We start from the raw sequence: 27406 nt of genomic DNA, 5'->3' as shown, positions 1-27406 counted from the left end.
GAGATTTAGAAAAGAAAAAGAAGCTTAGGTTTGACATAAAAGGCTACCACTACATGCCATGGACTCATGGAGATGGGTAAGGCTAGAGTGCAGGTCAGTCAGCCTTGTGACAAAGCATTGAGTTCCTAGGGAATCAAGAATAAAGCCAAAGATTAAGAGTCTCAATGTCGAATGTCAAAACTCCGATGGCTCAGATTCTGTCAATGCAATGCCTCACTTGATCAAATCCCTTTCAGTAAATATTGATGTTAATTATGGTTGGAGTGTAGGCTAAGAACCCGTTTGATAGTGCTTTGAAAAGCACTTGTAGCATAAAAAATGGTTTTGAAGAAAAATCAATCATTTTAAAAAATCACTTATAGTCTCAAAAACATTTTTACAAAACACTTAGTTTTAATCAGTGGTGCTTGTGTTGTTGTTGTGTAGCTTAATTATGGTGATTAGTTGGTGGGTTTGCTGCAAAAATCACAGTTGATCTGTTGGTATTTGCATGTAGAAAGGTTGGGAGGCTTGAGGAGTAAGTCAAGAGGTGGTGGGGAGAATTAATTAAAAGCAGTGGAATGGAATCAATTCTTTTTCTTAATTATACATAGCTTTATAATATATGCTTTTGTTTTCGTTGTTGAAGAGAGGAAAAGTTCACACGAGGAAGCATTGGATACTCCTATGGAATGTTGTTGAAGTTTAATATTCTCAACCTCAACGCTTGCATTCTTCATACTCATACAGGTCAGACATTTATGCATAAATACAAGTTAGCTTTAGAAAAGAGGAATATATGGGGTTGTGCTATTTTGAGATTTATGAAAAATAACTTTTGCCTCCTTTCAAAACTTTTAAGCCTCTATTTTCTAGCTTTGCTTCTGCAATCTTGAAGTTGTAAACGGCCCTTTTGGATAGCATGAACAATTAATCCTTAAAATTTCACTATCAGTAATGTTGTATGGATCGAACATTGTTACTCTTGTGGTTGTGCTTCCTAAAAAATATGATGACTCAAGAGGCAGCTCAGAACTCCTTGCGTGTTCGTCTTGGAATTATGGTGGTTGCTAGGGCATAAAAAATGATCTCTAGGTAGGTCCTTATTTAAGTGCTAGAAGACTACCTTGAACTAAAATCAACTTTAAGGCCTTAAAAATGCAAGAAATTAAAACAAAATTTTTAAACTTGAAAACTGCATTGAAAGTGGTGTAAGTCCTCAAAAGATGATGTCAAATTCTAAAAGGTTTTAGGGAATCACATAATGAAGTCTACAAAGGAAACTCTTGCATTGTTTCATGCCTAAAATAGCAAAATCATAACAAGAAATGTTTTTTTCTTATCATCATCAATTAATCTCCTATTATGCAATCAACCTCTTTAGTAATTTGCTCTCCAATGTTCGCTTGCGATGTATTTAATGCTCTAATAGCTAGTCATATGGTTGACTGTGTGATGGGCCTCTTATGGTGAACTTGTGTCAAAATGTTGGTTTAAACTCTTGCAAATATTTGGCAATCCATTGAAAACCTTTTTTTTTTAGTTCTTCTAAGCTAATTTGATCTTATATTTGTTATCTATCTAGTCTTTGTGAGATCTTTACTATATTTTGAATGCAAATATTGATTGTGTTAAAATTTGACAAAAAAATTTAAAAGCAACTATCATTTAATTCACCTTTCTCTTTACCTAGGTTTACTTAACAAAAATTTTCCAAAGGTGATAAATCTCTAAAGGGATAAAGTAAAGATTACAAAAATAAGATAAGGTAATACTGAGAATAGTATATGATAGGTCAAATAAAAAATTAGGAAAAAGCTTAAATAAATAAATAAAAAAAAAGGCTATAAAAAGCATACAATTAGCCCCATGTAATCCTAACAAATATCTTAAAAGTAATTCTAGAGAGAGATTGAGATCATGTCAAATCAGAGAATAGTCGGAATATATATGAGGAGTAAAAAATAATACCAAAATAATTCATTTCTACCATTTTGTTTCACCTTCAACAAAGGAATTTTGCTTTTTCAGTGAAGATTATGTATCATCTTTTATATAACATATAAGAGGAGATAATGACAACCTCATCAGGGAATCAATTAGTTTTAAGATGAGATGGGAAATTTGGTATCAGATTTAAGGTATGGTCACAATCTCACTAAGAATTAATTAAATTTAAGATGAAATTGGTAAAATGTTCAACTCAACTGTTTATGGGATAGGTGGTGTAGTCTGAAAAGTGTGTCCACAAAGTGAGAGAACTAGATAGGACTCACAATTTGGGTCACACTCTGATTGGTCCCACTTGAAGCTCCATTGTCCCATGGCTTTTGTACAAGTAACAAATGAGGATGGGCTGTGCTTAATTTCAAGCATGGCTTGAGCCCAGTTTCTGTCCAAACCTCATCTGATGAACATATGGGAAGGCCCGCATGGGCTCCTTCCTGGAATTTGGCATGACTTGACCTCCTCCAACTTCTGCCTAAGTGGAGTGACTAGTTTCTTGTTCAGTCCAAGCACCATTGTAAATTGGGCTTTGCTTAGGATGGCAATCCTATGTTTGATCTCAACAAATTTGAATTTGAGATAAATAGAAAAGTTAAAAAGAAACGAAAATTAATTAATTAAAGTTAATAAAATTATTTTTATATATTTCTTCAAATTTATTTCACTTGATTTTTTTTTTACTACATAAAAATTAATGCTCTGTTTAGTTTTAAATAAAGTATTAAGAAAAGAAACAAATGTTATAAAAAAAATTATTTTCTCATATTTGATTTATCATATAAAATATAATAAAATAAGTTTAAAATTAATTAGAAACTTATGTATTTTTAAATTATTTATCTAATGTTTGGTATTTGGAAAATGAAAGGGAAAAATGTATTAAAAAAATCATTTTTTTCATATTTGATTTATCATATAAAATATGAAATAAAATAAAATATTCTTAAAATTAGTTAGAAGCTTATGTATTTTTAAATTATTTGTCTAATGTTTGGTTCTTGAAAAATGAAAGGAAAAATATAAAGGAAAGAAAATAAAGAGGAAAAAAAGAAAATTGAAGAAAAATAATAAATTAATTAATTAAGAATGAATAAATTATTTTTATATGTCTTTTAAAACTCATTTTATTTAATTTATTAAGAATTAATAAAATACTTGCCCACTTAAACAAGTTTTGGAATCAGAATTTTTTTATTAAAATCCAATATCTTGATGTGATATCCCATGTGATATGGAAAAAAGTTTGTAATACTTATAGGAAACAAATCATATGATGTGCTTATTTTATAGTCTAAAAGCAAATAATATTTACAAATTTTTTTATGGATAGCATATTAAAAATGAATCCCATTAAAAAAAAAAAATTAAAAGTTGCCAAGTTTAAGAACCCAAAAACCATGAATATTAAAAAATAAAAAATTGTCAAGATTAAGCACCCATGAACCCATATCCTAAAAGGGGTGAATCATGATAATTATTGTTTCAAAGAGAGGGAGGTCTTGGTTAATATGTTAAGGTTATATTTGGTTACTAAAAATTTTGAAGGAAAATACAATGAAAAGATAATAGTGAGAAAAATAAAATAAAATAAAAAGTAAAAAAAAAAAATTTAAAATCAATAAATTATTTTTATACACTATTTCAAACTCATTTCATTTATTATTTTCTTCTACATCAAGATTAAATAATTTTAAAATATATAAATTTATAATTAATTCTATTTACATTTTATTTTCTTTAATATTTTTATGATAAAATTAAATATAAGAAAATTATTTTTTTTAATATTTTTTCTTCATGGAAAAAGTTTCATAAGTTTCAATTATGGTACAATGAAAATCCCTTCAATGGTACCAAATCCTAGTGGATGAAGGAATATAAAAAGCTATTGCAAGCAGAAAACCATGAAAATAATATGCCTATTGAGAGAAGTCAAAGGAGTATCTTGATAAATTCTAATAAAGTTAAAATTAGAGATATTCCCAACAAGCTCACATAATCTTCTACCCTTTTTCCCCATCTAACTACTCTGATTTGAAATCAATACGTGTGTGTATGTAATAAGAGCGTATATTAATATTCAAAAGTTTAGATAAGATGGAGAAAGGTTAGGTTATTAGGTTGAGAATGAAAATGATACTCCTTGTCCTTAATGGAAACCCTATACCTATAAATGTACCCATACAAATAGGATTATATTTTAGGTTCAAAGTCAAGCTCACACCCCCATTCAGATCCGGAACTAAAGCTGAAAATTTTATTAAATGCCATTGGTATGCTCCCTACTTTTCCTACCATTGCCCTACAATTATCAGGAGTCATCAAGAGACCTACAAGTCATTTTCCCCTCACACATGACTTCTAAACTACCCCATCTTCAAATCCACACACACCTCACACATGGCACATTGACTTGTCGACCATTTTGGTTTTGGGATTAAATACATGAAAATTGCTAAAATATCATGGTGTCATGACTCATGACTGTCATCAATCCAAGTCAAGATTTTTTGGATCGTTGAATATAAGGCAGAAAACAGTGATATTGTCCTTATCTCCTCCCTGGGAGAATTAGGGTTCTCAACTGACAGATTTGGAGGCTGTGCACTGCCCTCACAAGGAATGAACCCACTAACCCAGATATTAATTTTAGGGAATTGTTAGTGAAACCCAAAAACTATAGTGCCGGTGGAATGTGATTTAGGCCTTATTTGGACTGAATTCCCCTAAAAATTGCAGATTCATCAACATGTTTGTATAAACAAAAAATGGCAACACAAAAATTTTCAGTCAGAAAAGAGTAACACCCAGATGGATTTATACAAAATTTAGATTACAAGACAACAAAACAAAATCTGGAAGCCTTGCCATGGCAACTAGGTACAACAGATACAAATTACACAATACAAAGAGACCATTAACTTCATCATCTGCTCAGAAGAGGAAACCAGCGTTCATGGAAGTAGGACTGGTAGGATATCATGAAAAAGAAGAAAACCAGGAGAAACCCAACTCCCCAAGGAGTTCCTCCAGCTCTGTGAAGTGAGTCTCGCTGCGGCAAAGGTATCAGAGATGGAAACTGCCTGCCCAAGTCGCTGGAAAGCCAATGGACGGCTAGTAGAAGCAGCAAAGGGGACACCATTAGAATCAATTTGAGCTGATCGAACATACTATCCAACACAGGCTCATAGTTGATGTACCATGAGAAGGCAATAAACATGAAGAGTATAGCAAGGAAACAGCAAAGGTGTAGGGGAAGAGGCTGATCAGACTGAGCAGAAGAATAGTGATCTTTAGCCATATCTTGGGAAACTAGGACAGGATGCAGAGAGCTAGATGAGAAATACAGATTCAACTGGATGATGGGATGAAGAAAATTGTGCAACAAACGTGGTTTATATAGTCTCTTTTCTTGACTTTACTTAGTAGTATGGAGATTCTCTTCCTTTAGCAGTACTATGCTTTCTGTTAAGGCCGGTGATGACTTTACATGGTTGATATTCATGTCATGATTTATTTAAAAGGCCGAGCCAATGAACAGCTGCCACATACGACCGACCATGGACCAGTTACTGAGGTAGGCCACAATAAACAAAATAGCAAGATTTGAGGGGAGGAAACATTATTGAAGACTTAGAGATGGTTGCCCATTTCTCAATTCTGTAATGTTCTTTGTGTTTTTTCCTTTTTTATATCAACATACTTTAAAGTATGAGATGGGTGTGTCTCTAACTCTAGTAAACCCTACAAAATTTACATCAGGGTTGTGGAAAGGTTCCTATCATCAAGTTTGGATCCTTTCATTATCATCTTTTACAGATGTAATGTGATTATCATTCTTCCTAATGGAAATATGACGAGCTAAACTTTGGGTCTGACAAGTGTCATATTACTTCCTGAGCTGTTTTTCAGATATGATTTGAGGCTTGATAGGTTGCCACAGGCTATTTTAATTAGGCTTATTTTAAGGTGGGGCTTTGTTAATGAGGACCTGTTCCATGACTATATTTAGTATCTTGGATGGGGTTTCTAGGGTTATATATTAACTTAAGGCCCTATAAAATGAGTGAAGAATGATCATGATCAGGGCAAGTTGGGCTAAGCCCTGATGGGAATATTCTACTGCAGAAGCCTTGATTAGACAAAACTAGCTGCTGCCTAAGAAGATCACTAAAAGAATGGTTTGAGATCCGCATACTAGAGGATCCTAAGTCCTATTTCGGTCTTTACTTTTACCTGCTTAGTTAAAAGGAAATGGGGGTCCACTAATTTTTCTTTTGGTCTTATGTCTTTTGTGCTGTACCCCACTAGTTGGGGCTTTGGACTTGGTCTAGATGCTCTCTCCACACTACTGGAATGATCTAGGATGCTGCTATCTTGCAAGAAAAACTTATCAGTAGTGTAATGATGTAGGTAATGAGATGACCCACTAGTCAGAGATCATTGTCCTCACTCCTGATGATGATTCATAGTCTATAAAGATATTGCTCATGCATTAATGCACCTTTAATCATTTTCATCAATCAAATAATGAAACAAAATAAAAGTAAAGCTGCCGTTTCACAAGGGAATATCAATGCCAGAGAAGTCATCTAACCGATACGATCGGTGCCCGTGAAATCTGCTGTTGGTTGATTTATGAACTCAGGAAGACCTCTCAATTGGGTCCTTCTGATATTCTCTTCTTGTGGTTATATTCATACATTTTTGTTAAACTAATATTTTTGGATTGGTGAGGTTAATAAGTACTATTTATATAAACTTAATATCCTTTTTACTAAATATTTTACCAAAAGCTATTATAACATTCATTTAATTTAATTAGAAGTCTTGAACTTTTGAAAATCAATTTATCAACGGTATGTTTCTCATAGAAAAAAAGTAGAAATCTTTTAAAAATAATTCAAATTTTATATATTTATCAATGAAAAGTAATATCTAGTTGATCCTAGATAGTACCTATATTATTAAAATATGGTATTTAAATGCTTAAAATCGATTTATTTAATAAAAAAAATGTATAAAATCCTAATTTTTTTTAAATACATATATGGAAGTTTGAATATTATAAATTTGAGTTCTTAGCATGAAATTTTTTACAAATGAGTACACGGAAATATACTTTTCCCATGTATAAAACATAAATTTATAATATTCATTTACTTGATCCATCCAATAGTTATAACCCTATTTTATAATCAATAAAACGGACGAAGTAATTTTAAAATAAAAAAATAAAGATTATATGAAATTTTCCATCTGAATTAAAAGTAAAAGTTGTACTTCTTACATGTTCAACAAGACATTTCAATTTCTAATCAATCATTCAAACAACTTATCATAATTAGAGGAAAGGAAAGAGCGACACCTCCAATTTGTTCTTAAAAGTAGCTTTAAAAGTTGATAATCAAGTTTTAAGGTACATCCTAAAAGTTAAGCCAAAAGATATAAATTAATTATTCATTACACACAAATAATTGAATCTTTAAAAGTCCATCAATCTTCAACTTCTTACAAGCTTTAAAACAATAAATATATTTCAATTTAAAAAATACTAGTGCAATATTATTAAATAATATACATTTATACAAATATACATATTTACAGTTTAATTTAATTTTTTTTATAAATACATGATTGGCTACGCTAACCAACCCAATTCTAGCTCCATTTTAATCAGGGTTGACATTTTTTTTTTTTTTTTTCAAGCTCAACTCAAATTGCAAATTAATTTAGTAGTTCAAACTTCAAACCCATACAAAATTGGGTTATGCTTAACCCGCCCAAGTTGCATCACTAATTTCCTCAAATGAAATCATGGGACAACACACATTGCAAATCATATTATGATCTCTAGTCAAAATGATCATGGCCTGTGAAGTTCCAGCTTCTAAGTATACAGCATTGCTCTTTGTAATTTGGAGACAGGCATTCAAAGGCACTGTTGTCCTCCTTCATATAGGTTAAAAATGTTCATTGTACCCATTTGTTGAAGTTTAGGCAACATTTTAATCGACAGTACTTTAGATTGCACTGTCAAAACACAAAAAATACATAGATTTTACACCATTTTGTAGACATTTCTTAAAGTGTGATGCATGCGTTATATTCACACATTTCATTAGACTTGAAAAAATAACAAAATAAAATCTCTTCAAGAAAGGGGGATGTAAGCAGAAACTGGGTTGATGGCCTGTAATTTTACTAATTTATATCAATCCCCTTTGGTGACAGGCCTGGGACTAGCAGGATGATCTGAGCCTACCAGAAAGCCAGGCCTGCCCAACACGCTATTGGGCGAGGCCCTTTTCCCTGAGCCCAGCCTCAAAAATGAGGAACACTTCAGGAAGAAAGGGCCTATATTCCAATTTCAGATAATTTAACTTCAATGGTTTTATACAAATTAAAGTTAACAATTATCCTCCCTCTTTCACTCTTGAGATGGATGATGTGTGGATGATGTCAAGCTCTATCTAAGCCATTGGCAACTGTACCTGTTAGTACTTTATATTAATCAACATGACTAGTGTTGCACTATGGCCTTGGTGGGTTGGTGAAATTTGCACTTTCTGCTGCACTTTCATCCCAATTCCACAACTCAGGAGAACTAGAATGTTCTACTAATCTACACATCATTGCCCCAAATGAATATTTTCAATCATGATGTCAAACGAAAAGTTGTTGAGAAGAAAAAATTTAATCTGTTTTAGGTTTCCCATTCAACTTAACAATCCAACACCGTCTGGTCTGTAGATAAGTGCTTAGCTATTGGCCTGTAAAAGAAGTTCCAAGGACCATGAGGTGGCACTAGGATTGATCATTGTAATGATTGAAGAAGGTTGGTGCAAGGGATCTAGGTCCAATTTCCAACTACTACCACCACCATCCTCTTCTTTTTACCTCCTTGCTGATCATTTAAATAGCTAGCCAAAGCATAAACTAGATTTCAAACTTTGTTCCTCTTCACTTTGCTTCTGATTTAAGACCATCACAATGGGATCACACTGTACTTTCATGATCTTAGTGATTGTATCAATGGTGATTACCTGTGTAACCTCAGATTCAGCCAAAGACAAACAAGAATGTACAGAGCAGTTGGTAGGGATGGCCACATGTCTTCCCTATGTTGGGGGTGATGCAAAAGCCCCAACACCAGACTGCTGCAGTGGTCTCAAACAAGTCCTGCAGAAGAACAAGAAATGCCTGTGTGTGATTATTAAAGATAGAAATGATCCAGATCTGGGTCTCAACCTTAATGCCACACTTGCCTTGGGCCTTCCTTCTGTTTGCCATGCTCCTGCTAATGTTTCCCAGTGCCCAGGTACTACATATATTTACGTATCTCTCAAACACTAGTATGATATATATACTTAATTTGGACCATGTGTGTTTGATCAATGACTTGTATGCAGCTCTTCTACACTTGGCTCCTAATTCACCAGATGCTCAGGTCTTTTACCAGTTTGCTAACAGCTCCAATGGCACTGCCAGCAGCACTCCTTCTACTGGTAAATTCCTATACATACAACTTTGATCAGTCCAATTTTTTCTAGAAAAAATCTCTAGCTGGAGTTGCTGATTCTTTGTGTATCAGTTAAAAGCAATTCCAGTGCAAGTGCTAATAGTAAAGGCGTGAGCGCTCAGGGTGGCTGTTGCAATGGAAAGAAATGGCTGAATTTGGAGTTTGCTGTTGGTGGGACTTTGCTATGGCTTCTCACTTCAAACTTGCTCATTTAGAGGCAAGATGGGGTTGTCATTCTCTGTTTATTGTATTTTTTGTATTAATGCACAACTATGTCAGCATGAAAATGATCTGGTTTTAATGGCCTAAATGACAAGAAATATTGCAGCAGATTGATATTAGTGGCGTCATTCTCAAGATTTATCCTTAAATTTAACGTCTGGCATAAGCCTTTTATAGTTAGTCAAAAATCAATGTTTGTCTCCAAAGACTCTGTTTGTCTTCTTCCCAATCAGGCCACTTACAGATACTCTACACTAAAGTCCAAAATATAAAGTAGGCAACCTTCCATAGATGGCTCCTCCTTTTCTGCATAACTTCAAAATGACATTTTCAAGTGCCTATATTTTAAAGGTGGGTGTCTCAACAAGGACTTCATACACATGGAGCAAAAGCTGAACATGCTTATCCTGAATCGTGGAGAATTGGGCATCTGGCAAACTCAAGATCCAACCAGTACAAATATAAGAATCCCCATTACTTAGAGCAATGTAAAGAAAAAGTAGTTGAAGAATGATGCCTTATTAATGATACTTGTCATTTACTTACAATCAAGAAGAGGTGTTCAAAGTGAAATGTGATTGAATCTTTTGAAACTATATCAGAAAAGGAAAATTGTTGAGATCATGTCAAACGGGGTGCTAAAAAATTCATGTCTTCCAGTCAATTTTGGGAACTGGTATCGAATTTAAAAGGAATCCTGTGTTTGGATTCACTGGCTTGTGCCCAATTCAATGCGTCTACCAACCGTTCCAAGTGTTTGGTCTTCGTTTTCTGCTTGCAAACGACTGGTAGTTTTGGGCGGTTGCAGAGTGTGGCCCTTGCAGTCCCAACAAAGCACCCACAAACCTGACTGTCTCCATATCTTTAAGTTGTAACAGACCCACTAAAAGTCAAAATCTGTTCTCCGTTTCTACAAGGCAGGCCATTCATTTTTTTATAAAGATCCACCTTCCCACTTACTCACCACCATCCTAAAGTCCAAATTGTCCTTCCCGTTTATGGGTTTAGACTTTAGAGCATGCATATCATGCAATGGATAATATAGTCTTTTCAAGGGCATAAGTGGTTGTTTGTTTCCCATGAAAATTCAAATCAGTTATTAATGGAATTTCACGAAAGTCCAAAGAGGGAAATTCATGAACTTCTATGAAACAAAGTAACATCTAAATTCTAATACAGCCCCTTCACCGGCAAGGTATCCTCATTTCCCTCTCTTTCTCCTCAATCAGTATCTTCCAGTGCCACTGTTGATGGGTTCTTTACTTCTTTATAGCTTCCCCCATAAATATAGTACGTCTATTTTGTTCTACAGAACATTATGGTATCATGTTTTTCTTTTGAATTTCTCTTTTTTAGCTTCTATAGTTGCCTTCATACTGTTATGGTTGGTTGTTGAGTTTTCAGTTGACCGGTTGTGATGTTTCTGGGTGTGCACTTCCTTATTACCAGTCGTTTTACGCTCTTTCTGATTTCAATCTTATGTGGGTATGGTGGTGGGTTAAGGTAAATGTGAAGATTTGGCAGACTTCGTTACAGTAAAACACACCCTAAATGGGTTTGGTTTATTTAGGAAAATTAGTTTGTTGCTGGCAAATCTATGAAGTTGTTCTGCACCCTCTGTTCTTCCCTTACCTAAATTGCTCATTTGTGAATCATGGGATTTGGGGATGATTGGTTTAATATGATTTTTCTGATTAGGTTTAATATATAGTGAAAATTTTTAAATTGTTGTGTTTCCTTTAAATTTCTTTGAAAATTAGGATATATTTTTTTCAAGAATCAAGAAGTCCTTGTTCTTCAATGGAAAATTGTTCTCTTTCTTTCATTTTTAGGGCATGGCATGGTCTACCCAGTAGTTTGGTGAAACAGATTCAGGATAAAGTATAACCAATCTCATTTAATGGATCACGGGAAACTAAAGGTGGGTTAGGGTATAAGGTTTTAAATAAATTCAATTTGATAGTTTGCTGCATTGGAATCTATTATTAGCATCTAAATGTAACCCTTCTGAAGCTTCAATTAATGTTTTTCCTGGGTTTCCATTTGTCAGAAACTACATAGTTGAAGCTTGGCATGCTTTAGGGAGGTTTGACATTTAACCTGCCTATTGTCATGGTTGATGGTATGGAAGATGACGATGCTTTCACTAAGCCCCTTGGAAGACAGGCCGTCTTTTATTATGGAGTAGGACATATGCTCAATGATATCACATCTGCTTGTTGGTTTACTTATCTCTTAGTGTTTTTGACAGATATCGGGCTCCCTTCAAGGTATATTTCTTATTACATGCTCAGAATTTTATCTGATTACAATATATTCATGATGTATTTTTCTTTTAAAATTTAGTTGGCTATGTACATAGTACTCTTTTCTGAGAGAGAAGTACTTGCAGAGATGGTATATCTGGAATGATTTTTGATATGTGCAATTACTTTTTCACATAGTGAAGCATGTGAAGTACCTGGACTAATAGGATGTCTATTTGTGAAGCTTTTCAGTTTTCAGCAATGTGAAATGCACTGCTTGAAAAAAAAAAAATCATTCTGAAGCAAATCATAAGCATGTTGGACAAGAACACCAATAGACCTATAGAAAACACCCCCACCTCTCTCTCTCTCTCTCTCTCTCTCCCTCATTCTCAGTTTATTAGGTAGAACTGTACAAAACAAACCCTGTACTTCTGGTGAATATTATTTTCTCTCCCTAGAGTTCACAGACCTTTTTACTTAATATATACAGGTCTTCCTGCTTCTCTGACAAGAAATTTGCATTGGACCTTTTCTATTCTGAGTTGCATGTTTTGTCCATTTGATTTCACAGGGATGCTGCTACTGTTATGCTTTCAGGACAGATAGCTGATGGATTCACAACCATATTTGCCGGTGAACTGGTATTTCTGAGGCTAAATTTAGCATATTATTTTACATCTATCATATCTTTGGTCCCTGTTGCATACCTCTTGGCTTCTACTCATTTGCATTATTTTTCCTATGCATCAATAATTTTCTTAATTTATTCATTTTGAAGCCTGCATCCAGCACTTCTCTTCCTATTTATCTGAAACAAATAGAACTTTTTTCAGTTCTTCAATCATTTTAATCCTTTCTTTTTTTTTTGGTAAATAAAACTACAGTTGGCGGAAAATAATTCTGCCTTCATTGTTTTACTTGACAGATAGACAGGTTTGGACATTTCAAAATATGGCATGGGGCAGGATCTATTTTGGTTGCTGTTTCATTTTCCTCCGTTTTTGGCGGTTGCCTACCTTGCAAAATTTTTGGTTCCAATTCATCCACGTTGCAAACTGTTGGGTACAGCATGTTTGCCGCAATCTTCAATGTGGGCTGGGCTGCTACTCAAGTTTCACACATGTAATGAACCTTCTTCAGCTACACCAAGTTAAAAAAGTGTCATAGTTTTAAGCTTAAGAGAGATGAAAGGCACCATTGTGCTTACGTTCTTCTTCAGTTATTTTTTGTTATCCCCATGTTTTGGGAGAAAGAGGGCTCTGTCATTGGACATATTTATCTAATATGAACCACAATTGCTCTTGTTGAAGGTCTATGGTGAATTGCATCACGCTGAATTCAACAAGCAGAGTAGTTCTTGCTAGCTGTCGTAATGCTTTTACAATGGTTAGCACCTCTCTGCATATTAATTTTACATATAGTTTTCTAAATCATCACTCATCTCTATGGAGTTCTATTGAGGCAGTTTGTTGTTCATTTAAATGATCTTAAAGGTTGCCAACCTGAGCCTATATGCAGTTGCTTTCGTTGTGTTCAATTCCAGCAAACCACATACACTTGTTGATATTGAAAATCAGGTATGGTGATGTGAAGAAGCCTTCCTTGCATTTCAATTTCTTTCCTCTGGGTATCCTTGTCATATTATTCCTAAATGAGCAGTACCGCTGGATTGCATATTTGTCGATCGCTATTGGATGCTGCTTTGTGGCCATTTTTCTCCTTGGAACAAAAGAGCCAAGGTCAGCAGAAAATTCTTAATCTTATCATTTCAGTTTCTGAGGAGATTTTTGGATATGATGGCAGCAATTAATTACCTTCCTCTTGCAGATTAAAAAAAGGGGCTCATGGAAAAGGTTATGCAAGGATTTTATGGTCTCACTGGTTCAGAAAAGTTTTATACTACCAAGTTGCTCTTGTCTATGTGCTCACCAGACTAGTGACCAATGTTTCACAGGTCTGCATTGATCTCCTTTCCTGCTTAGTTGTGCTCTTTTTCTTTGATGAAAATTTACTTCAGTAAAATATGGGATGTTCATGCTCCATGTCTGTTCTTGCAATATTAATATAATTTCTTATATGAAGATGTTTTCTTGTTTTTCAGGCATTTCTTGCTTTCTATGTCATTAATGATCTACAAATGTCACAATCATCTAAAGCTTTGGTACTTATACAAACCTTTCCACCATCAAATTTATCCCAATTGTGTATAACCATTTCAAGAATCATGCAAAACTGATTATCTTGTTTAATTGATGTGAGTAGGTTCCTGCAATCATCTACATTTGCAGCTTCATCGTATCTATCATTTTACAGGTTCCTTTTAAGAAATTGATCCATGATTCAGAATGTTATATATCTTTTTTATTTGTTGATATTTAACTACTAAATATTCACATTGTAGGAGTTCACATGGTCAGGCCAACGCTTGAAGGCCTTCTATTCTGCTGGAGGAATTCTTTGGATAATTTGTGGAGCAGGGATCCTTTTTCTACCCAGAAACATGAATGCTTTTATGTACATTTTATCAATAATCATCGGCATAGCAAACGCCTTAATGATGGTATGATCAAAGATTCCATTTTTTTCTTTTTCAGTACATGCTTCATTCCATGCAATGGAGAAGTTGGTTAAAAGGAAGATACAAGAGAAGCTGTGTCCTGAGTCCTGGCCATTTATTGTAACTGTGACGCTTGATTATATTGGTTGATAAATGCCTCCAATTAAGTCGATAACGGTTTTAGTTTAGCGTTTGGAGTGGATAATATCTAATGTGTATGTCGTCGTAACTCTGAAAAAGCATACAGTAAGGTTGAGATAGTCAAGCTGGCATTGTATATACACTAAGGTTGATTCATCTGTGTCCCCAGTTTGCTTATTATTGTGTGTTTTTGTTGGAACAACAGGTGACTGGTGTAAGCATGCAAAGTTTTCTAGTTGGTGAAGATCTCCATGGCTGTGCATTTGTTTATGGCTCATTGAGTTTCTTGGACAAAATTTCATGTGGGCTAGCCTTGTTCGTTCTTGAGTCATATGGAAGTAAGTCGATAAGCTAGTCATCCTTCAATGCTTTTATCAGTGTCACCAGACTAGACCTAAAGCAGCCCTTGCAAGGCTTACTATATGAGTATGACCCATGTACATACACCAAACTGTGCATTCCTCCTTTGAATTCAACTCATCAGTTAAAAATCATTAAAGCCACAATAATTTGTAGCTTTATTTAGGAGGTGTAGGAGCCCATAGGAAGTTTACTGAATAATTGGTTTCTCAGATTTTGAGAGCATGGTCATGATGCTTCAAAATATGAGATAGACCAGTTATCTAGTTGATTTTCTGGTAGTTCTCACTATTTTGCAATTGTAGTATGCTGTTGGTGTTTGTTAGTTAAAAATTTTGGATTTGACATCATACTCTTGAATAATGCAGATTCCTCTCCAGACCTCCAGGGATCAGTTATTTCACGTTTTTCGGTTTCAAGATATGGTTTGGGTGTTGTACCAGCAGTTTGTGCGCTTGTTGGGGTGGTGGTAACATACACTATGAATCTCCATACTCCCGTTCCAAAACCTATAATGGAGCCACTGTTGGCCTAATGTCAAAAGGCTGGAGCAGGTGATATTCCTCAAGGATCGCCTGGAAATAAAGGACTCAAAAGGCTTGAGACTTCTTTGGGGACAAGCTAGATGAAATGTTTGGCTGCGGAACAGATTAAAAAGTAGTGATGGGTTTTAAATTTTTTAGTCATTGCTGAAACCCTAGCAGGATGTTTTCCCCTATACAATCTTGATTTTCTATCTTCATTTACCAAATCATCATTCATTACTGACATTTCATTTTACAGATTCAAATGTACAGAATCTCTCAAATTTTAAGCAAGATCTAGCATTCATGTCATGGAATTGTATTGGTTACGAATCCTATCTGCTCTTATCAATGGAATTCTCAGTGAGTTGAACACCTCCTATCCTATGAATACGTTTGGAACTCTCAACCCACGTCAAACCCCCACGGATTCTCATGGGTAATATGTTTGTTTCAAAAATTATATTATAAAATAATATTTTGATCTCAAAGTCATAATGTATTATTAATTATCAATTTTATCTAAAATATAGGTGACGATTTCAAACTCACGTCTTTGAAAATATTTTGTAATTAATCCACAAATGATAAATTTGTGAATTTAATATAATTTAAAAGGGGCAAAAGTTAAAAAGAGTTATTTCATCGTCCTTTTTATATATTTTGAATCTTCATGTTATAAATATAACAATAAGTAATATATTTAAAATTCATAATAACATATGGGTACCCTAATGTAACCCAATGACAATGGGGTTGGAGCCGCCTAAGTTGCAGTTTTGGGGTTTCCCTTAAATTCTAGCAAGACCTGCTCTCAAGTTTCCACACCAACTGGTTGCCAGACAAACCCATAAATGCCCTCAAAGGATGGAGCCGAGCAGATGGCACGTAGCAGAAGCCAAAAGAATATGCAGTAGCATTCCAATTGAAAAGGCAAAAGCCCCTAATATAAAGGAAGAATGTAACAATGAACTGGAAAACCTCTGGTAAAAAAGAAGTGACACCACCTCCATCACATACCACATTGTCAAAATCAAGAAACGAGAGTAGAATCTGGTAGTTGACTTTAAACGTCATTTTTTCCATTGTTACAAAGCCTCTTCTAAGATCCTTCAAGGGAGGTGGCCTGCAGGCCTCTCCAAAACATTTAACCGGGTAAAAAAAAAAAAATATCAACTGTAAGAATAGCAACTAGGGATTAATAACAGTTGAACAAAATATCATTTTTTGAACTATGACAGGATCTAACGCAAATATGAAACAAAAAAAAAAAAAAGGGCATGCAGCCACGTCTCAATTATATTTTAGAGAAATGAGCCATGTAAATTATAGGGACACTAGTCCCACGCACTAGTCACACCTGCACCATATCCACCACCTCCATAACTGCTGCCAGAAGCTCCATATCCGCTGTTACTTCTACCTCCACCATAGTAATCGCCACCGCCTCCAGATCTATTAAAAGAAGAATCCCTTCGGAAATCACGGCCACCGAAACGACCCCCACCTGATCGACGGTTTCTTCCCCCTCCGCCATAAGAAGACCGAGCTGCATAACGTGAAAGCCAAGCAGGCACTTCTTGGTTTGATTCTTGCATTAGTTCAGCAAGGCCCCGAGCCAATGACGAATTATTTTCATTGAAGAATGCAGTGGCCAATCCTGTTTTACCAGCTCGGCCAGTTCGTCCTATCCGATGGACATAGTCATCGATGTCATTGGGAAGGTCAAAATTTACCACATGAGCAACATGAGGAATATCAAGACCCCGTGCTGCCACATCAGTTGCCACAAGAATTGGAGTTGCACCACTTTTGAATAATCTCAAAGCGTGTTCTCTTTCCTACAAGTGGGAAACACATTTGAATGGATTAACACCTTTCCAGTTTCATTATCATCAAACCACTAATAACTTATTAGGCTAATGAAATTAGATAAGGCTGAGATGGGCAAAAAAACGCTATGCATGTATAAACAAGACAAACTGATTTACAATAGTCACCAATAAAAGGCAACAAAATTGCAATTTAACAAACAGCTTCAGAAACTATGTTTAATGGCAATAAATATGTCCTTCAATATTCACCTAAAAGAATGTTGCAGCAAAATCATTCGACATAAATGGAGTATCCAAGAAGGCAAGAAGTAAGGATCACAACACAAGATACATGCATCATGGTCATCAATGTTACAATGTTTTTGACACCAAAAGCCCACAAGAAACTTTAGTTTGGTACCCAATAGCTAATCCAAATTTGGAAAAAGTCATAAGCAAGTAATTTGAGCATAATTCACACTGATATTTTAATAAAACAGAGAAATATTATTTTAAAAAAAGGATGGCATATACCCTTTGAGAAGAAAGGAATCTAAACCCCTTCACCAGATGCACTTGAACTACAAACACTGAAGACTCTAGACCAGAAAAACCCCCAAGGCAATCAAGACATCTCCTAATCCAAATACATTGAGCTAAATGGCATACTTACAAACCCATTGGTCACAGATACCTAAAGACAAACCAAAAGGCAAATTCTGTCCTGCAATTGCAAAAGATCTCCATCAACCCTCCAAAAATCCTAGCATTTTCCCCTTGACCGATAACCACTTGATGATGAAATTTCACCCTTAGTAAGAAACAAGAACACCGTTTCATTCAAATAAAAGAAAATTTTCAAGCAAGGATGAGAAGTCCATGAAGGGAAAAAAAAAAAAAGGTCAGAGAAAAAAAAAACAACAGACCTTAAAATGTAGGCATTGGGAAGGGCACACATTTTCCCTATTGGCCTATAAATTTTCAAGATACCCTAGCCCTAAATTGCATGTTTTATTTTTCCATCTCAAATTCCCTCAACATGTAAGATAAATAGACATTTATTAATCAACCAAAGACGAACCAAAAAAAAACTTCCTAAGGAATATCTATTTTTCTGACTTTTGAGCTCAAAGGCCATTTATCAATATTTTTTTCCCCCCAAACTTCAACTTTTCATAGAAAAATGCTCAATTGATGTGATGCTGAGGACAATATGTAAAAACCTAAATGCATACTCATACCAGTAAAGGCAGAAGAATTCTCTGAAAACCCGATTCCAAAAGAATTGATAAGCAAAGAAATTTGTTAAAATTGGAAAAGGGGATGCAACATAAATACAAATAGATTTCCTGTTTATGCTACATAAAAGCGCCTCCTATTAGGCGCTTTTAATACATGTTTTCCCGTTTGCCTATCAAAAAATAAAAAATAAATATAAACAGATTACATACAGGGATCAGAAAACAATGAAGAAAAGAAGCAGCAGAATAATCAAACTAGGCCAGGCAACCCATGCTAAGGAACATTCAAGCTTCAAAGTTCTCAACTCCTCCCCTCTCTTGATAAGATAACCCTCCCTTTTTTAACAAGAAACTCCTCCCCATTTTTCATATGAACACCCCCCCCCCCCCCCCCCCTCCTCCCCCCCTCTCTCTCTCCCTCTCTCCAAAGGCCCTTCAATTCCTCCCTTTTGGTCACACAGTAAACACAAAGGGTTTGCCCTCTAAGCACCTCTCACTCATCCTCACAAACCTCCCACCAGATCCCCTTCAATGTCCTTGCATCACCATGCAAACCCCAACCACAAACAAAGAAGAGATCAAAACTCAATAGCAACAGAACAGCAAAGAAACAAATGATCAACAGAATCTTCAGTTCTTTTGCATATGCAACACCAGCATGGGCACAACCTTCCTTTTGTAAAAGGTGATTAAAATCAAAGGATGGCAGCTTAGGGCGAAACCTACTTCACCAAACCTTCTTCCATGGAAAATCTCCCATCTTCCCACTTCAAAAACCTTCCATCCGTACCCTTCCCCCTACTCTCTGTTTCCCTCCGATGGAAAACCTTTTCTTGGTACCTAGAACCTCCCCATCCTCACCCTAACTCAATGCCACCTCAGCCTGGTCTTAGGGCACCTTCCCCACAACCCTAGCCCAAAGAGGAAAGAGAAACCCTCTATCCAATAACACATCTTCATTTCTAGCTATGGCAAAAAACATCAGGAAAAGCATTCTTCAACAGCATCTTCCTGCACCAAACATTGAACTAGAATCTAAATATATGTATATATATATATAAGGATTAAATAAAAAGGGGTTCCAAAAAGAGCTCTCTACCAACCCCTCACCCCACCCCCACTAATCCAATCCCCTACCATTAAAGAAATACGTTAGCCTAAGTACTTACAAGCTTTCTCACCCCTTCCCAAAGCCCAATCCCAAGTGAGCATCTCACCTTCCTCAACCCACAACTCTCTCTAACTTCATACTGATTTCCATCAACTTGCACCAAACTAGTCTTTCTCTACTTCAAATCTCCTTAAGCATTTACCATACAAAGCAATGCTAGACAAAACTCAGACACCTGATACCCAAATCCCATACTTCTTCAATATGTACACCTTAACCTAGTCAAATAGATGAAACCTGGACTCCTTCCCTAAACTGTCCCACAATATATACTTACAAAAGCTTCTCCAACCTTAGTGCCACTGGAGATGGAATTCTAAATCAATTCAAGGTAAATTAGCAAGCTAACAAAGTAACTTTAGTAAAAATCAGCCTTCCCCTTATATGAGTGCCAATTCATCCACCTCGCCAACCTCATCTAGATTACTCCACAACCATACGCCTTAGTGTTCCTAAGAAAAAGCCCCAAAAGGGACACCCAAGCAAATTCATAATACTTTCCCTCCTCCCTCCTTTTCACTTACCTCAGACCAAAACACCACCCTCAACTAGTCAACATGTTGAATAACTTCATAACAAAGTAAGTAGATAAGAGGCAAAGGAATCCCAATGAGCTATTGAGAAGGACTGGCAACCTTCCACTAACCTAGACCAAGAACTTCAAAGTCAAAATACAACCACAATTCAGACTCCTGTATCATTATCAAAAGCTCATACAATTTAAAATAATAAGAAGAAGAATAAGATACATGAGCAAGCTCCAAGCAACATGAAGGACAGGCTTAGAGTGATACTGCATGACAACCAAGCAAACATGCCCTTGGCCCAATGACTTTTGGGCATGGGGACAGGTAAGAAGGGTGGAGCAGGATAATGGCCTTTTCAACATCCCAAAACTTTCAGATACTCCCCATGATTTTAATATTTATCACTAGGCAAGGCAGCCATGGGCTGATGGTTGAATTGACAAAAATGTTAGCTTGGACACACCCCCAGGACTTACCATTTGCCTTTCCCTGATGACTGCCCCTTCCAATGTGAGTAGGATTAGCTAGGGATGAGTGACCTGGGAGAGCCTTGGATGGACTTGGCCTGAGGAACCTCAACAAGTTCACTCGCTTTTCAAGATACTTGATTGGAACTCTGCTTCTTTAGCATTCAATTCTAAGAACCCCAACACCACCCAAAAAAAGGGGGGGAAATATACAGTTAATATGTTGCCCTGAGTATATTTTATAAACTAGACTACTCCAGCTGAAAGGAAAATTTCTAGCCTCTGTCTCCAGCTGCAACTTGCATTCAAAAACCTGATTATGTGAGCCTCAAACACCGCCACCATATCATCTCTTACCACAGTCGAAAGTTCTAGAAAATATTTAGTACAATTTTGTGCTTTTCAAAACAGATTTTTGACTGTGGTTATCAGAAGTCTATATATGCTGTAACAAAAACAGCAGCATATTTTGGAAATCTTAATGTTATTACAGGAAACTAGAAATTAAAAACACAAAAATACCAACAAAGAGGCCCCTAGATTTTCAATCTTTAGTTGAATAGTAAAAACCATGTATTATTCAATGTTGCATACATATTCAATAAAAATGCACAACCATATACAGCAGAGAAAGCAACAATAAAGGGATGTAGTGACCAAACTTTAGGAGAGGACATGCACTAGCAGAATCACCATTACATATGAGTAAAATGAACTCCAAAATAGAGCTATACCTGCTGTGATCTATCACCATGAATAGAAGTAGCTGGAAACCCATTTATGCATAGCCAATGTTCCAAAGCATCAGCTCCTTTCTTTGTCTCGACAAAAACTAAAGTCAAGGATTGCTGGAAGCCCAATATCAAGAGAAAACAACCAACGAATCTCAGTCAGAATATGGTGTTGAAAGAAAACAAATCAGATAATTGCACCATAATATGTATAAGCCCAGAGCGAATAAAATACCAATGGTTTTTTCTTCCAGCATTACCTTTCCATGAGTTCCATTTTCTCTCTGTGCATGAAGAAGATCCATAAGGTGGCTTCTCTTGTCAGACTCTTGTACAAATTCAACTCTTTGGACAATCAAATCAGTACTAGAACCAACCCTTCCAACAGCCAGGAAAATGTAATTTGCGAGAAAATCAGAGGCCAATCTCTGCATGCCAATGAACAGTTCAGAAACTCTAAGATGGTATCTTGAAAGGTCAAATATCAACATTCAGCCAAAGCATGCAGCCAAACAATCTCAAGTAACGCCATCATTTAAAGTGTATGTTCTATATACAACCAGATTTTCTTAAGCAAATTAATTGCCAGTTAAAGACAAAAGTCAAATCCACAGCAAGGTTAGTACAGTGTAAATCAAAATGATCAAAATAGCATGTAACACAAAATATGGCCTATAATAGCATGCAACAAATGGTATGATCCATCCATGGTACTTTACATAATATTTGTGAACAATACTAAACTTTACGAACAGTAACCATTCAAACACACGAGCAACGCAGACAAAACACCACATCAAATGTAATCAACATAATTGTTTGAAAAAGGAAATTCCATATACGGTAAATAAACCTGTATTTCTTTTGGAAAGGTGGCGCTGAATAGCATAGTTTGTCTTACACCTCGTGGAGGCATATCCATCTGTTCTACAATCCTTCTAATTTGAGGTTCAAAACCCATATCCAGCATTCGATCTGCCTCATCTAGGGCCAGGTACTGGACCATCTGAAGAGAAATTCTAGCCCTTTCTAGCAAATCAACCAATCTTCCTGGTGTTGCAACAAGAATGTCAACACCTCTTTCCAGATCCCTTAGCTGTACAAAGACAACATAAAACAATCATTTCAAACATATTGTATTAACATAACGACAGTTCATATATACACATATGCGTGTGTGTGTGTGTGTGTGTGTGTGTGAGAGAGAGAGAGAGAGAGAGAGAGATTAAAAAATGGTCAGGCATCCCAACTGTACGTACGCATAGGGCATTGTAATAGCCAAAAAGGCATCTAATAGGCCAATATAGCTTGACATCTAACTGAATGGCTCATGAATGGCTGAAAGCCTGATCTTATCTACAATTCTCCTTTTTACTATTTTATAATCATTTATCAGGACTAATTTAAAGTTTAAACCTACTTGAAGCTCCAAGATGTAATTAGATGCTATAGAAGACCCTATTTTCAAGAGATAACTTGTAAATTTCTCTGGAGAAATGGGAAGAAACTTAAACTTAACAATCATATGAAAATAGGGTTAGCATCCATTTTGAACTAAACACTAATGAGGTTTTTCACTAAAATATATTTCTTAAAGTAAAAACAAGGATGTTGAACTATAACATACTGTCGAGAAAATTACCTACAATGCTTTGCCAATATTTAAAAAGATAAGGCAAAAAAGAAAGCAAAAGACACTAATCTCAGAACCAAACTCCTAACCCTACAACCACATATAAAATTAGTAAAACAGAAAGCATTATATGTGCATGTTTATTTTTTTGTCTGCAGGATGGAGGCCTATTTGTATATCCATTTCTTCTTGCACTGAACATAGGCTCAAAAGTACAGATACACTGAGAATTAGAGAGTAAGGAGGCCTATGGAGCATATCATATTATTAAGTACTAGAATAACCTGAACCAGTATTTCCCAAATGATTTACATGTATTTCGGTTAGGATGTGAAAGAGATTATACTGGAAACACGATACAATGCATGTGCAACAAGTAATAGCTAGTTCCACTGCCCACCAAGCAGCTCAACATGTAAAATCAGAAAGGTTTAAATAACAAAACAAACAGCTAGGTTAAGAAGAGTGATGAGCATATAGGTTAATATAAATAAGCAAAAAACAAAGTAGAAATAGAAAGAACCTGCTGATTAATTGGAGCTCCTCCATAAGCAACAACCACCCTTACACCAGTTTGATACGAAAACTTTCTTGCTTCATCATGTATCTGCAATGCAACCAAATATTACATCAACAATCCCCATTAACTAGCATACCAACACCAAGACTGGATATTGACAAACTCACCTGGCATGACAGCTCTCTGGTGGGGGATAAAATAAGAGCAAGAGGGTAAGCAGTCCGGGAGCCCCGCGGCCTCTGCGCATACTGGCCCTTCATAATACCACTGATAATGGGAAAGCAAAAAGCAGCAGTCTTTCCAGAGCCAGTCTGAGCACAAGCCATCAAATCCCTGCCAGCAATCGAAATAGGAATCGCGTGGCGCTGCACTGGCGTTGGCTTCACATATTTGCACCTCCTAATATTGAGATTAAGCGCATCGCCTAAATCAATCTCCGAAAAAGAATTGACCGCCGGCGGAACATTATCCCCACTAGTGTCCACCGGAATATCCTCGTATGCGTCAAAATTAATCCCGGAGTTCTCCTGCTGAACGAATGGGGGTTCGACATCAACATCGTCACCAAAAGGATTAACTTCCCTTTCCCTCCCGCGGTCCCAACCACCAGTTCTCGTGTTGGAAGCAGCTCTCCCGAAGCTGCCTCCGGAGCGGCCGCCGCCGCCGCCGCCGCCGCCGCCCCAACGAGTGTTGGCAGCAGGGGGAGCACTGACCGCCGGAGGGGGAGGAGTTGAAGAAGGAGGGCGGTTGCGAAGATGTGGCGGAACGTATGCTGATCGGGCGGGACGAGAGTTGCCGGCAACGGCGGCGGCGGCGGCGCCACTGTTTGGTACTACTCCATTGTTGATGATGGTGGAAGGTACTGCTGCGGCTTCAGCTTCTTCCGAATCGGCCCAAGATGTACGCATAATTGATTCTACTCTTCTTGTGTCTGTGTTGTGTGAGTTGGCTTTACAAAGCAAAACCCTAAATAAAGAATGCGGAGGAGAGAAAGGGGATTTCAATAAAACCAGATGAAAGGAAACTAGGGCTTTTATACTGAATCGGGATGAGATTTGTAGAGTTATGAGAATTGGGTAGCGAAGAGGAGAGAAACTTAATTGGGTTGAGTGATCAAAAATTTCAGATTTTCGTACATTGCTGCAGCAATCCACGCCTACCAATTGCCGTCTTATCCAAGCATGGACTAAGCTCTGTCCTGTTACCAAACACGTCCCTTAAATATCTTCTACAGTATACTCTCCACTCTGATTTTCACTAATCAGGTGCACGAGGGTACACTGAATTTGGGTGGGCCTCGGACTATTGTAAATGAGGCCAACTTTGGGGGCCTAATATCAATATTGTACTGGACTTTTATGTAAATAACACAAGTTTTAAGAGAAAATTATAAGAGTTTTGGGGCATTATAGATCTTTTACAAAAATAAAAAATAAATAAAATAAAAAAGTTATCGATATAATTTTGAATAAAATAGAAATACAATTATGAGTTGCCCATTTTGCTCTTCAAAAAAAAAACATAGCAATGAGTTGCAGCGTTTCTATTGAAATGGAAATGTTAAAAGATAAAAGACGGTTTTTACCCATAAAAAAAATATTTTCACTTAAATATCTACATATTTCAAATAAATTAGATTGATGACTTTTCAGAATTCAAATGATCAATTAGATCTGGGGTTATTTTAAAATATATTTGACAGTAATTTCAAATAATATTGTTTTGATGTAGTACTCAAATTCTAATCCCGTGATAATGTATGACTCTAGTAGGTGGCATAAAAAGGTAACATACTAGTTTCGAGGTTAATAACATATCTATCTTATAGGTTTGCTTTATCTTTTATATATTTCAATACAATTTTTTTCTTTTGATAGATAAGAGCAAAAAACGGTGTGCACCTAACTTGTATTGGTAGTACACAGAAAAACTAACCCAGACATTTGAAAAATGAAGAAAAATCCAAAGAAAGGGGTAAGACTAGCCACGAATATTGGGTTGTGATAAAGATCTTTAGAAGATGCAAAAGTCAATAACAGTTTAAATATAAAAAAGTAACCTAAAACATATATAATATATGTAAAGATTATCCAAAGAATTTTAGTTGAAAATAAAATACAAACACTCTCTTATTGCATAAAATGTCATGACATTGTTTGGTAATTATTTTCAATAATAGTTTTTTTTTTGTTTTTAATAACAAAAAAACTGAAAAACATGTTTAACAATTAAAAATTGTTTTTTTTTCTATTTTCTATTATCAGAAAACATAGTATTTTCAGATAACTTATTTTAATTGTTTTCAATTTTTTTTTTAGAGTTGTTTTAAATAATAATTATATAAACATATATAATGATTAAAAATTAAGGTATGGACATCAAATATATTTTTAAAACATATTTAAAAATATTTAAAATATGTTAAAAATAATTTTAGGTTCCCAAACAACTTTTGTTCTACAAAACATTAGAGAACAGTTTTAAAAACTTATTTTTCATAATTGTTTTAAAAAACAGTTACCAGATAAGGTTTGTATGTCTAGTAAGAACATTTGTATTGATGAAAAACTAAAATCATACTTCAACTATCTTATTTAAAACCCAATTAATGCTCAATGAAGGTATGTAAAGTCTTTTATGGTATTTGACCATCGTCATTTAGAGTAACATTGCTTTTTTAGATAATCCATCTTTAAGCTTAAGAGTGACATTGTTGTATCTCGATTATCTTAGCTTGAAACAATGATATTTGTTCTTATAAACTTTAACTATTTAATTTAAAAACCAATTTATGCAAGCGATGGTGGGTTAAAACCTATATAATATTTTACTATCATCATTTGAGTGACTTATCTTTGTGCTTAATAGTGACATTATTGCTTCTCAATTAAATATGAGTTAGTGTAAAAATTCTTAAATTCACATTTCATATATTAGAAAATATATATATATATTATAAAGTGTTTCTTTTTCATACTTATTCGTGAAATGAGTTTCATTTTTCGCTTATGGTTCCAAAAAAAAAAAAAGAGCGAAAATGCAAGAAAAATAAAAATGGAGAGAAAAAGCAACAAAGAGAACTAAAAAATAAACTCAAAACTCATAAAATAAATTTTATATATTTTAGGCCATATTTAATTCAAATATGCATACCTTTCTAACTAACTTTAATTATATTTTATTTTCTTATGTATTTTTTGTAATAATACAAAACATGAATAAATGAACTTGTAAAGGACTAAGGGGGTATTTGTTTTTTTTAACTTTTTGCTGAACGTAATTTGCTTTCAGATTTTAAATTGTTTGTTTTTCTATTTTTTTCATGACTTATTATAAATTTTTTATTGAATAGAAAAAGTCAAAATATTTGACTTTTTTAAAACATTATTTTATTTACGTTTTAATATTTAATATAAATAAAATATTATAAAAACAAAAAATTTAATGTTTAACACTATTAAGCATTAAAATTCTATTTAAAATTAAGTAAAAAAACAAACAAACATCACCAAAAAGTTACAATGAAATGACAAATATCTAAGCAAGAGTTTGAGTGCTCGTAGGGCTTCGGCCAAGTGTAGCATGCCCAAGTGCCCAACCCATGCTCAACTTGGGTTAATATGGATAATATATGAACATGTTAGAGTCAAACTTTGGTTAAAAAAATACAAACTCCGAGATATTAGGGGATAAATGCATTAATTCACTATAGTGGGGCATCCTATAGTTATAGCATGTTAA

The 27406-nt window shown here is 35.2% G+C and overlaps 4 protein-coding genes across 9 annotated transcripts; 2 read left to right on the top strand and 2 right to left on the bottom strand.

The window, feature by feature from the left end:
* Positions 1 to 4746: 4746 nt before the first annotated feature.
* LOC117928849 lies at positions 4747 to 5371 on the bottom strand. The gene has a single exon (XM_034848917.1). The coding sequence runs from the start codon at positions 5285 to 5287 to the stop codon at positions 4913 to 4915; it is 375 nt and encodes a 124-aa protein (XP_034704808.1). The 5' UTR covers positions 5288 to 5371; the 3' UTR covers positions 4747 to 4912.
* A 3462-nt stretch (positions 5372 to 8833) lies between these two features.
* LOC117928901 (protein YLS3-like) lies at positions 8834 to 9865 on the top strand. Its single transcript, XM_034849005.1, has 3 exons — positions 8834 to 9307; positions 9399 to 9494; positions 9581 to 9865. The coding sequence occupies exons 1-3, from the start codon at positions 8980 to 8982 to the stop codon at positions 9721 to 9723; spliced, it is 567 nt and encodes a 188-aa protein (XP_034704896.1). The 5' UTR covers positions 8834 to 8979; the 3' UTR covers positions 9724 to 9865.
* A 770-nt stretch (positions 9866 to 10635) lies between these two features.
* On the top strand, positions 10636 to 15873 carry LOC117928899 (major facilitator superfamily domain-containing protein 12-like). Of its 6 annotated transcripts, none has more exons than XM_034848999.1 (14): positions 10637 to 10925; positions 11563 to 11651; positions 11781 to 12000; positions 12551 to 12620; positions 12905 to 13101; positions 13290 to 13365; positions 13473 to 13556; positions 13639 to 13718; positions 13807 to 13933; positions 14081 to 14140; positions 14242 to 14292; positions 14381 to 14539; positions 14883 to 15015; positions 15406 to 15873. In XM_034848999.1, exons 3-14 carry the CDS (start codon positions 11843 to 11845, stop codon positions 15570 to 15572), a joined length of 1362 nt encoding a protein of 453 aa, XP_034704890.1. In that variant the 5' UTR covers positions 10637 to 10925; positions 11563 to 11651; positions 11781 to 11842; the 3' UTR covers positions 15573 to 15873. The 6 variants fall into 6 exon arrangements, with proteins under 6 accessions (XP_034704891.1, XP_034704890.1, XP_034704893.1 ...); XM_034849004.1 differs by lacking the exon at positions 10637 to 10925 and having other exon boundaries at positions 15406 to 15606; positions 15659 to 15873; XM_034849000.1 differs by lacking the exon at positions 11563 to 11651 and having other exon boundaries at positions 10636 to 10925.
* Positions 15874 to 16548: 675 nt separating this feature from the next.
* Positions 16549 to 24841, bottom strand: LOC117928701 (DEAD-box ATP-dependent RNA helicase 37-like). The gene is made up of 6 exons (XM_034848685.1): positions 23833 to 24841; positions 23669 to 23752; positions 22366 to 22608; positions 21773 to 21940; positions 21516 to 21629; positions 16549 to 17402 (listed from the first exon to the last, which is right to left on the bottom strand). The coding sequence occupies exons 1-6, from the start codon at positions 24571 to 24573 to the stop codon at positions 16899 to 16901; spliced, it is 1854 nt and encodes a 617-aa protein (XP_034704576.1). The 5' UTR covers positions 24574 to 24841; the 3' UTR covers positions 16549 to 16898.
* Between the last annotated feature and the right edge of the window lie 2565 nt (positions 24842 to 27406).

Source organism: Vitis riparia, chromosome 13, assembly GCF_004353265.1.
Source record: "Vitis riparia cultivar Riparia Gloire de Montpellier isolate 1030 chromosome 13, EGFV_Vit.rip_1.0, whole genome shotgun sequence".
NCBI lineage: Eukaryota > Viridiplantae > Streptophyta > Magnoliopsida > Vitales > Vitaceae > Vitis > Vitis riparia.
The sequence above is the reverse complement of the archived record's forward strand: the minus strand, read 5'-3'. Positions and strand labels throughout refer to the sequence as shown.